Consider the following 11,413-nt stretch of genomic DNA (forward strand, 5'->3'; position numbering starts at 1 on the left):
GTGGTTAAATGGAGTTCTTGTCACAGTGAGGAACAAAGAAATATAGAAGTGTCCATTGACTCCTCAGTAGTAGGTTAGCTAGGTAACAACTAGCTAACCTACTAGTTCATGCCAATTCGTGTAACCTTCTTGTAGAGTCGACATCGAGAGGTGACACAGTAACAACCCACTCAAAGGAAACTGCTTCAGAAATATGTGCATTTGTTTCACTTCCTCATTTCAAGGTTTCAGGACCTATTCCTGACATATGCAACAAATGTATGTATTGCCCTGTAGGTACAGTATACTCCACTAAACACTGTAGAGACTGGTTCTAAGGATTATTTGGAGGAAAAAAATAATCCTCTGACTGGTCAGCGGAGATCTGTACTGAGAGAAATAACACGTGCAATTATTAAACACGTGTTATCTTTTTCTTTTTCTTTCAAACCTGTTCTGTTCTCAGGAAATAAAAACGCAGGAGACTTAAGACCAGACGTGCTGGTGGTATAAGTGAATAATACATGTAATTGGTTAATACAGTAGCTATGGCATACACAGGCCAAATCAATGAACATGAAAGGGGTAGGGGTGGTGTTGATGGATTGGATTTTAAAATACCAATGAATCATATCGAAGACAATGCAATCTTGTCGCTTACACGATATCATAATTTTACTCCACTGACAAAGACCGTCCTTCGCCACTGTCAAACTTGAGCATGAACATAAACATAAACTTCTTACATATCCTCACATCTGATTTGACGAAAGACTGAAAGTTGGCTCCTCCTCCTCCATCGCGGGCTTGACGTAGAATTGTAACCTCTCACTTCTAGTTTCGCTGATCTCCATTTTCTGTAGAACGAGGTGTTTCCGCGAGAAAGAGAAAAATGGATGAAGAATATGATGTTATCGTTTTGGGGACTGGGCTGACGGTGAGAAAACGACTGACACGGCTTGACCAGAATCAGATTGCAACTTTCAAAACATTCTCAGAGGATTGCTAGTTTGCAAGCAGTCCATAATTGTTCTCTATAGCCAGGTGTAGACTAACGTTAGCTAGCCGGTTAGTTGTGTTCAGGCCTTGACTTTTTGTGCGTGTGCTTGGCGCGTTGCCTTCTATACTAAAACCGAATACAAATGCAATCAAGCTAGTTATTGTCTCGTAACTAGAGAATTGTAAATGGTCTTAATGGTATGACCAGATTCACAGTAAATGTATTATAGCTAGCGTTACTTGTAAGAAATAGTTAGCTAACTTTGCTGACTGGCTTGTTTTCTTAACGCTACAGTTAGCAAAGGCTAGTAAGTAAGCACGTTAGCTAGTTTAGCGCCAGCTAAAGCTAAGTTGGACTTCTATTGTAACCATGTAGCCAACGCTAGGTTTTTTTTTTTTTTTGTCAAGTAACGTTAAAAAGTTTTACAGTGCTTTTGCAGATCTGTAGTTTGTTGCCAATTGACACAATAAATAACATTAAGTTGGATAACCTATTCGCTAGCTGAAGCAGTGCAGTATTTCTAGAGTTTAACCTAGCTAAAGGGAAAAGGTCGCGAGGTTGTTTCTTTTTTTTTTTTTTTAAACAACCGGCGTTCACAGTAGGCCGATGGAGACGTGTAACAGTAGGCGAGTTAGCGAGCACGACAGTTTGCCAACTTCGTGTGAACAAGCTAGCTAGTATGAATCGAGTGCAACTGGACAAGCTATTTAACAACTAATTTGCAGCGCCGTCCCATTTTAAATTTGCTTGTCCATATTAACTTAATAGACGTGTGCCACTTGACTTAACATTACTGCTGTCGGGGATAACTATAGCTAACGTTACACGTATGGTTGATATTCGTCATGTGGTCCATTGCCGTCATGTGGTCCATTAGCACAGGCACTGTAGATTTCAGCGAAAAAGTAGACAGTTTTCGTTCTTTGTCGTGTAGTTGATTTTTGCCTAATTCGCAAGCATTGGCCAACTTGTTTAGCTCAAGCCTTACACACTATAGCTATAGGCAGCTAACTGGCGCGCTACTTGCTACTTGCTTGCATTGCCCATGAATGAACATAAAGACTCGATATCTTATTTGCCTTGGATGATGCTCTGCTCAGTCAACACGCGGATAAACAAAACATCCCTAGGAAATCGTCCTGCTAGGGTCATTGTTCTGTACTTTTATGTATTTACAGCACTTGTAATCATGTTACACATTACTCACCTAAACAAAAAAAATGGTTTTAGAATGGAAAAAAATTAAATCCTTAGATGAATTTATCAAATTGCAAAAGTGTCAATCAAGTGTCTTTGTCTGCCTGTCTGTCTTTGTTAATGAAAGTGGACAGTCTTCCCTCCCATATTTTGTGCAGATGATTATAAATGGAGATGGGAATACTTGTATCCCTTGGCCACATGAAGGGATTCATAAGTGATCTCAGAGTTGACCACCTTTTGGACAGCACTCCCAATAGTATATTTCTAATAGTTAGCTATACATATTAAAGAAAACAAATTATAGGAATCCTCTTTTTTTCAATTGTTTTATTTATTGTGGCCATTGATCCATTAACTATCCAAAATGTAAACCGTAACCAAAAGGAAGGAAATATATGACCATGCTCATGACTTTATTTTTGAGTAGTGGTGAACCTTTGCTAGTTTTCTTATGTTTGTTGTCCAGGGTTTTCATGAATGTTACATAAGCACAATGTTTTTTGAGGAAACCGGAAATAAGGAGTAAGTTGCAGTTGCGCAGAGTCATCATTTGTTCTGATGGGAAAGGGTTTCTGAAAAACTAGGAAATGGGAAATAGTGCTTGCTGCTTGATTTTTGCAGAAGGGAGGAATGTTTTTGTACATCAGTTCTTGGATTTTATCCAGGACAACCCCCCTGCCTCCCACGCTATTATATGATTATTGGACACAATTTGGTAGTTGTTTACTCAAGGACCGTTATTGAGGAGGAAATTCAATTTTACTTAATGAGGGTTTGACTGTTTCTGCCTTCCTGTTTATAGGTCTTTTGGAAAATGTATCTGTGAGCTAAAAATAGACTAGTACTTTTTATGATATGAAAAACTGAGAAGTGACACACACTTTGCAACCATATCTTTGACCTTTTCTGTGAATGGATATCACAATGTAATTGATTTAATCTTGTGCAAAGCAGCAAAGTTGCTAAATGGTACATTGGTTTACTGCAGATGTTATGGTTTGGTAACATTTATCTTTAAAGCTTTTTTTCTGGAACCAAATGTAACTTGCCATGGTAAATGGAGTAACACAATAAACTACCATGCAACCTATTTGATTTTTCCGCTGTATTTCATGTTCTGATGGAGAAGTAGCCCAAACGTTAAGGGAAATGAAAGCGATTTGAATGTCATTATGAATTGGACTGAGTTCACGGAACAGTTGAAAATGTAGTGATATGAAACGCACTTTGTTTATAAAATGTCTGGGTTGGCTTATGTCACTTTGTATTGATGGTCATGTAAAATGATTTGAAATTACAATCAGGGTGGCAAGTAGGCCAGTTCAGGATTTGTGTTACAGCACTTGTGGAACAGGTTGCATATTTGATAGTAAAAGCATGTTGCAGAGTATGTCATGGTTGCTTAACACCATGTTTGACTGGACAGGTTTAAGTGTACATATCTTAAAGGCAGACATTGCCTATGAAGAACCAAGGCCTTTACCTTTCTTTCTATACAGCTGGTTGCTGTCTTTTTAAATAAAATGTGTGTTAAGTAAAATGTGTCCGTTTGGTCCAGGCTAACTGGGTCGGAGCGATTCCTTGCCAGTAAGGGCAGCGGAAAAGTGAGCCCTACTTGCCTTTATGCATCTGGTTTTGTTACCGCCGTCTCTGTTGGGTCCTGTATTTTGACCCAGTAGGGTATTGTAGTAGTGTGGGGAGGTGCTTGAACTATGACACTAGCATTCTTTGGTCACCTGACTTTGAATTTGCTGTTTTTAAACCAAACCACTTGTAATCGCATTACGATTTAAGGGGGAGATTTTCAGTCCGGTGTTGCTGAAGTATTTGGATTTCAAGTCAGAATAATTTTGTGGCAAAATCCAGCTAAAATAGATTTTAATAATCCCATTACAGCACTTCAGAGATATAACCACAGAACATTTGCTTTGGAGCCAGTTCCAAATTCCTTCCAGGAACAGTACTGTGATTAAAATTCTCATTGTTTATGCACTGGAAAGCCATTCTCCACTGGAGATTGGAGTAACTTCACATCATATGCGTTTGCTTTTCCAAGAAGCAAAATGATAATAACTAGTCTAGGAGGGATTTTTACATTCAGATTCTCTGCCTGCAATAAAGCAAATAGTAATTTTCCTACTTAATCTTTCCTGCTAAAGTGTCTGCTGCATTAATCAGTGCCACTTTAATCAAATATTGTAGCTGCTTATGTGTAATATGACAGTTGGTAGTCTAATCGTTATATTCCTCTCTCCTGCTTTTTTTATGTCCAGGAATGCATCCTCTCGGGAATCATGTCCGTGAATGGGAAGAAGGTTTTGCACATGGATCGCAACAGTTACTATGGGGGAGAGAGTGCTTCCATCACGCCACTAGCAGATGTAAGTGAACTACTGTGACCCCTGACCCCTTTGAGGCATTCCACCTACGGACCTGTTCTGCCACTATAGTTACAACAGAACCATTCAGAAGCAACCTCCACTCAGGTGTACATTCCTGTTTAAAATTTGGGCGTAAATCTTTGAGCCAGCTCCCCCTCCCCCATACTGTCTAAATGCCATGCATGTTTTCCACATGAATGTTTACTACAAGGGCATATATTGCATTTCCTGTATAACATCTTCTCTCTGTAGTAATCTGGCTGCTTTCACTCTGCGGTTGTGCAGTCAACGTTCAGACATGCCATGCCGTCTGTTGTCATGTATGCCGTTCAGGATTCTTGTTTCCTCAACAGGGCTCCAAATCAACACCGGGTCATCTGGTTTGTCGCTGCGGTTAAAGAAACCATTCAACATTAAAGTTATGATATGTATCATAATGAAAGGTTTCTGGATCCATTGCTCTTTTACCAATGGATGTGAAATCATTGTGTCGTATTGCAGTGCTTGTGTTAACTGAAGGACTATTATGGCTATTTCCTGTAGTTGTACAAGCGGTTCAACCTGCATGGCTCCCCCCCAGAATCCATGGGTAAGGGGCGAGACTGGAACGTTGACCTCATCCCGAAGTTCCTCATGGCCAATGGTAAGACCTGCAGGAATGGGAGCACAGCTATGGGTGTGGGCAATACCAGGGCTTCCTTCAGAATGCTACAGAATGTAAACTGGTGTTGTACACTCACCAAGCACTTTATTAGAAACATTTTTACTTTAGCACACCTCCTTATACATGCGATTATCTAATCAGCCAATTCTGTGGCTGCAGTGCAATGAATACAGTCATGTAGATATGGGTCAGGAGCTTCAGTTAAATGTTCACATCAACCATCAGAATTGGGAAAAAATTGGATCTAAGTGACATTGTCTGTGGAATGGCCAGACTGGTTAAAGCTGACAGGAAGGTGACAGTAACACAAATAACTACACATTACAGTGGTATGCAGAAGAGCATCTCTGAACACACAATGCATCAAAATTCTAAGTGGATAGGCTACAGCTGTAGAAGTCTAATAAATACCTAATAAAGTGCTCGGTGAGTGTATATTATGAAGAGGATTGGATTGAATGAAACCCATGTCTTGAGCTCTCGCTCCTCCTCCAGGTCAGCTGGTTTCGATGCTGCTGATCACGGATGTGACCCGTTACCTGGAGTTCAAGGTCATCGAAGGCAGCTTCGTCTTCAAGAAAAACGCCATCTACAAAGTGCCTTCCACTGAATCCGAAGCCTTGGCAAGCAGTGAGTTTAAACATTGTGTTTCAACTTTGTATCGAAACCGAGACGGGAGTACCAGCTCTCCCCAGGATGCCTTTTCCCTTATGCTTCCTTACAGATTTTAAGGAAATCTTAAAATCCGGTCGAGTTACTCCAGTATCTTGCACACACTTCTTTAGAAATTGAGAAAGAAAATGCTTGGTGTTTTATTTGACGCATGACTTTGTTGTAGCGGATATAAGCCTTGAAAAATGTCTTCCTGCAGTGAACGAAAATATTTTTCATATCACAGTGTTGTAGTGCGTAGTATTGCTGTATGTCTAACTGTTACAATTGGGCCTTTAAAGGTGATTTCAAAAGTCGTGATTGGATGCTGTGTTACAATTGTTCTACTTTGCACCAAGACCATCGTAGCTCGTGCTTGTGATTGACGGGGCTCTTAAGTGTCCTTTAGCTCTTCAGAATAAAGTGTTAACGAGTGTCCTCCTCCCAGGTCTGATGGGGCTGTTCGAGAAGCGACGCTTCAGGAAACTTCTAATCTATGTTGCCAACTTTGACCTGAACGATCCCAAAACGCACGAGGGCCTAGACCCCCAAACGGCCACCATGAAAGACGTGTACGATAAATTCAGCCTGGGCCAAGATGTCCAGGACTTCACAGGTCACGCTCTCGCCCTCTACAGGACAGATGAGTGAGTGCACGCAACGCGTCTGAACCTGGGTCTATATCAGCATGGTGCATGACGCATGACTATGGTTGGTGGTTCAAGCGCCAGTGGAGCCACAATAAGATCAGTGCTGCTGTTGGGCCCTCAACCCCAGCATTGCTTTGGGGGGTAGCTGCCTAATTCTGAATTAGGCAGTTCTTTCCAGTCCTGAATGTGATTCAGTTTCATTGACCTGAGAATCAAGGTCTCACATCGACATTGTGACACTCATTAGAGGTGCAAGGTTTAAAGTGCTAGGTGAACAGAATATCTGTTTATGAATGGTTTATAGAAAGAGTTGTACTTTAAGATAAACACAGTGTCTGCTGAAATAGAAATGTATTGTGTTAGAAAGCTGACTCGTGTGTTTCTCTCTCTCAGGTACCTGAATATGCCATGCATCGAGGCTATTAACAGGATTAAGCTCTACAGCGAGTCTTTGGCCAAATACGGCAAGAGCCCTTACCTTTACCCACTGTACGGCCTGGGTGAGCTCCCGCAGGGATTCGCCAGGTGGGGCCCTCGCTCTCTACTGCCCTCTACAGGTGGAGGGGACTGTTACAGGCCTTTTATTTTCTTTTTCTTTTTTTTACTTTGCAAAGCACTTTTTACATAGACACTCAAGGACTCCTGGTCACACTTTACAATAAGGTTCATGATGAATTAGCATGAACTAATGTAGTTGTTAACATGAATTTATGATGGACAAATACATTAATTAAGCCTGAAATTAACTTCATTTGTTAATGCATTCATTAACAACTAACTAATGTATTTGTTGCGTGACATTCATACCTTAGCAAACCACTGGATGAACTTGTAATTAGTTAACTGTTATGCTTTAATGCCAGGACAAATGCTTGCTTGAATGGCAAAAAGCTTGAATAGTAACCTCACTGAATAGTGATGGTATGGGTAGTGATGGGGGAGGACGTGTATCAGATACAACCATATTTGAATGACCATAATGGCAGTATTAATGTTTAATTCATTCATCATTTATTTATTTATCTATTTTTGGACAGTGCGAATACCGTAGTTACCAGCAGTTAATTCCGTAGTTTCCTCTCCGTCTCAGATTAAGTGCCATCTATGGAGGGACCTACATGCTCAACAAGCCCATTGAGGAGATCGTCATGGAGAACGGCAAGGTGGTGGGAGTGAAGTCCGAGGGAGAGGTGAGGCAACACAGGACCGGCCCTGCTGACGTCACAGTGATGTCATCTCATGCCACTGAATCTTCCAACTGTCACAACTTTTGAGCCCAAAACTTCATGAGAATTCATTCAAATGCAATCCAAAAAATAGAAAACGTGGTAGGATGTGGAATAGAGGCAATATGTATACATATAGAATTAACATTAGCAAAATCTTTTTCCGACCTATTCTACAGCAGATGCTTGTGTAATGGAGTGTGTCAGAAGAGCTTTGTCTCTCCCTGCCCCATCAGGTTGCACGCTGCAAGCAGCTAATCTGTGACCCCAGCTACATGATGGACAAGGTGAAGAAGGTGGGTCAGGTGATCAGGGTGTTGTGCCTCTTGAACCACCCTATCAAGAACACCAGCGACGCCAACTCCTGCCAGATCATCATTCCCCAGAACCAGGTCAACAGGAAAAATGGTGAGTGCTGAGGAGTTCTCTTCTCTGTGGCTCAGGAGATGAGGGCAAATCGTCTGGCAGTCGGAGGGTTGCCGGTTCGATCCTCTGCCCTGGGTGTGTTGAAGTGTCCCTGAGCAACACTCCTTACCCCCAATTGCTCCTGACGTGCTGATTGGTGCCTTCCATGGCAACCTATCGCCGTTGATGTGTGAGTATGGGTGAATGAGAGGCATCAATTGTGAAGTGCTTTTGATTTGTTTGTGTTTCACTAGTGATCACTTTTCCTAACTCTTCTGTGAAAATATCTAGGGGAATGTGGCGAAAGGAGTAGTATTATTATTACTGGCAAAAAGTTACCGGTGCTCATATTTTCTCTTGGGTATTTCTACTCTTTATTTTTATTTTATTATTATAATTTTTTAAATAAATTTTTTATCCCCCATTATCCTATTATTGTAAGTCACTGCTCTGAATTGAATGACTATTTGTTGCGCAGAAGTAGTGCATTTTCTTTTATTATTGCAGTATAACCGTTAAAGTGACAAGAGAGGGTGGGGCAAACGAGGAGTCTTTCAAAGTGTGCTAGAGCGTGACGACCTCTCACCCTTGTGTTTGTGCGCGCAGACATCTACGTGTGTATGATCTCCTCCGCGCACTGCGTGGCAGCCCAGGGCAAGTACGTGGCCATCGTCAGCACCATGGTGGAGACCAGCGACCCTGAGGGGGAGATAAAACCCGCCCTGGACCTGCTGCAGCCCGTGGAACAGAAGTATGAGCCTCTCTCTTCTCTCTCTGTCTCTACCATCGTTGTGCAACACTGTTCGTATGATCATACGTATACGCATTTTGATCATATGACAAAAGTCACTGAAGTGTTGAAAATGAAAGGTTGTGTAAATCTCTCCAATTCATCATCTCCCCATTGGCCAGGCAATATTTCACACCTGTACTCTGGTGCTGAGACCTTTCGTCTGCTATTGGTCTTTAGCTGTTTCTCTGAATAACGTCTCCTCATCACACTTGCTTTTAACTACAGAAAGACAAACATTGTTAAATATTAGACTTATTGGCAAACATTGTTTTTTTGTTTTTTTTCCTGTTACACTCTCGCAAGCACACAGATTGTGTTTGTCCAAGTTGGGTATGGCTCATCTATATTAGTAACTGCAGATATTAGCATCTGGGTTTCTCATGATATGAATTGATGTAGGGTGGCAGAACAGGACGAATGAATGTGTTTCTTTCAGGTTTGTGAGCATTAGTGACCTGTTTGAGCCAGTGGACCTCGGTACTGAAAGCCAGGTCAGTAACTTGCTTACGCCAAGGTTTGCTTGAAAGCTAACCTCAATCCTCACTGATACAGTCATTTCAGGAATAGGGGATGAACTGTATGTTTGAAACTTTAACGTAATGGTTTAAATAGTTGTGTGATTAGAGGCAAATTGAAAACTGAGTGTAGACCACTAGTAGAAGTTTGAGGAGGGGGGGGGGGGGGGGATTTGAGTTCAAGCACACTTGAGCTGTTTTGTGCCATATCATAGGTGGCACTGTATTAGCACGGGAAGATTGACTAGGAAGCAGTCTTGCCTTAAAGGTACAATAGGTAATTTCGGACTTCTAACGGTCAAGAGAGGAATAGCAGCAACAACACCTTCAAACCACAACACTGTTTATCCCTCCCCCTTCACTGTAAACGTTGAAATGCCATTGGCTGTGGCAACTAGAACCAATTTTCAACTAATGAGCTTATTGTATAGCTGTACGATGTTTTGGTACAGAGTGTCAGACCGTCAACGGTATGGTTTGAAACCAGAATTTAAGGACTATAAACACAGGCAGAGAGTGAGTCAACATGTCAGTGAGGCTTTTTCAATGATAGGAAGGGATTTACAGTGGTCTTGTAACAATGTTTTAATCCAAAAATCTTACCTATTGTAACTTACGTGGCTTTCAGCGCTTTTAATGAATAAATGCATCCACCAGTGTGTCAAATGGCACATTAAAATGCAGTTTATGTTGCATACGAGTACAATCAAAAGAAAGATTAATTTTTCTCTGACAGATCTTTATCTCCCGTTCCTACGATGCCACGACTCACTTTGAGACCACCTGTGATGACATCAAGGACATCTTCAAGAGGATGACGGGCAAGGACTTTGACTTCGGAGAAATTCAGCGCAGGAAGGATGACTTCTCGGACAAAACCTGTGAATAGTAAAAGAATCAACACCCCACTCCTTAAGTATATCATATTTACAACTGACTGTAATCAGACGGATTACAGGCTGATGATCCAAGTTTGTTTTGCCCATTCAGGAACTCAATAAAGTATAACTTTGTATTGTTGGGATAGGCCGCGGTGGCCTGCTTTTTATAATTGCGTTTTGACAAGTATTGCACTGATTGTTGGTAAACACCCCACATTTATCTTGACATCATGTGCTGAATTTTTTTTCCTGTCTAGTTAAGGGTGTTTTGCCAAAGATGCCAAATAATAAGTTTTTATCAAAGTGGTTACAGGAGGAATATTCAGTACTATTAAATAGTATTTTTGTTTCTCTGAAAAACTGAAAGGAAGGGTGGTTGTGCACTAAGTGTGAACTTCTAGCAGGTCAGTGTTACACAGAAGCGATGGTATTTCTGGAATGACCAAAGCTCAACAAATTAATCCCGAGTGGGAGGTAAAAATCTGTGTTATTGGTGATGAATTACTGGGGTAAAAGCATCCCGGGGCCTACAATAGGAAAAGGCCAGACTAGAGTGGGGAGGGGATGTATAAGTAATTTTTAAGTAATTTTGTGCGTAAGGAAGGACAATGGTTAATTCAATAAGGGCAATGGTTAACCAAGTTCCATTTATCCACTTGGAATGTGTATGTGAACAGATTCTTAAGGGGAACTACTATGTTTTCAATGGGGAAGGGCTTTCCAGTTTTCTAGCATCTACTACTGCTCCTGACTTAAGTTCACCCAGCACATGGCAAAATGTAATATTTCTGCTGACAACAGAAGGTTCAAACATTTTGAATGCAACGTACCCTAGGAAATCATTCTTGTCTATCTTCAACAAATAAACTGAACGGATTAAAAGTGGGCAAATGTGTGACTGTATTCAATGTACCGTGTGGCTTTCAGAGGACCAAAATATATGTTGCGGTATCGACGTCAAGGGTCCTGGACTACCCTGGCCCAGAGTAGGGTGGATGTCAAAAACAGGATTCAAATTTTTTATGGACTGCATAGTGAAACTGAACTGATCAGAGTGTTGTTACTGCG

General features: G+C 41.2%; 1 protein-coding gene across 1 annotated transcript; it reads left to right on the forward strand.

Moving 5' to 3' along the window:
• Window positions 1–758: 758 nt before the first annotated feature.
• gdi2 (GDP dissociation inhibitor 2) lies at window positions 759–11,230 on the forward strand. Its single transcript, XM_061252336.1, has 11 exons — window positions 759–916; window positions 4,453–4,560; window positions 5,104–5,203; window positions 5,720–5,854; window positions 6,324–6,522; window positions 6,919–7,050; window positions 7,616–7,715; window positions 7,988–8,159; window positions 8,763–8,907; window positions 9,386–9,440; window positions 10,201–11,230. Exons 1-11 carry the CDS (start codon window positions 872–874, stop codon window positions 10,351–10,353), a joined length of 1,344 nt encoding a protein of 447 aa, XP_061108320.1. The 5' UTR covers window positions 759–871; the 3' UTR covers window positions 10,354–11,230.
• Window positions 11,231–11,413: the final 183 nt, after the last annotated feature.

Source organism: Conger conger, chromosome 8, assembly GCF_963514075.1.
Source record: "Conger conger chromosome 8, fConCon1.1, whole genome shotgun sequence".
NCBI lineage: Eukaryota > Metazoa > Chordata > Actinopteri > Anguilliformes > Congridae > Conger > Conger conger.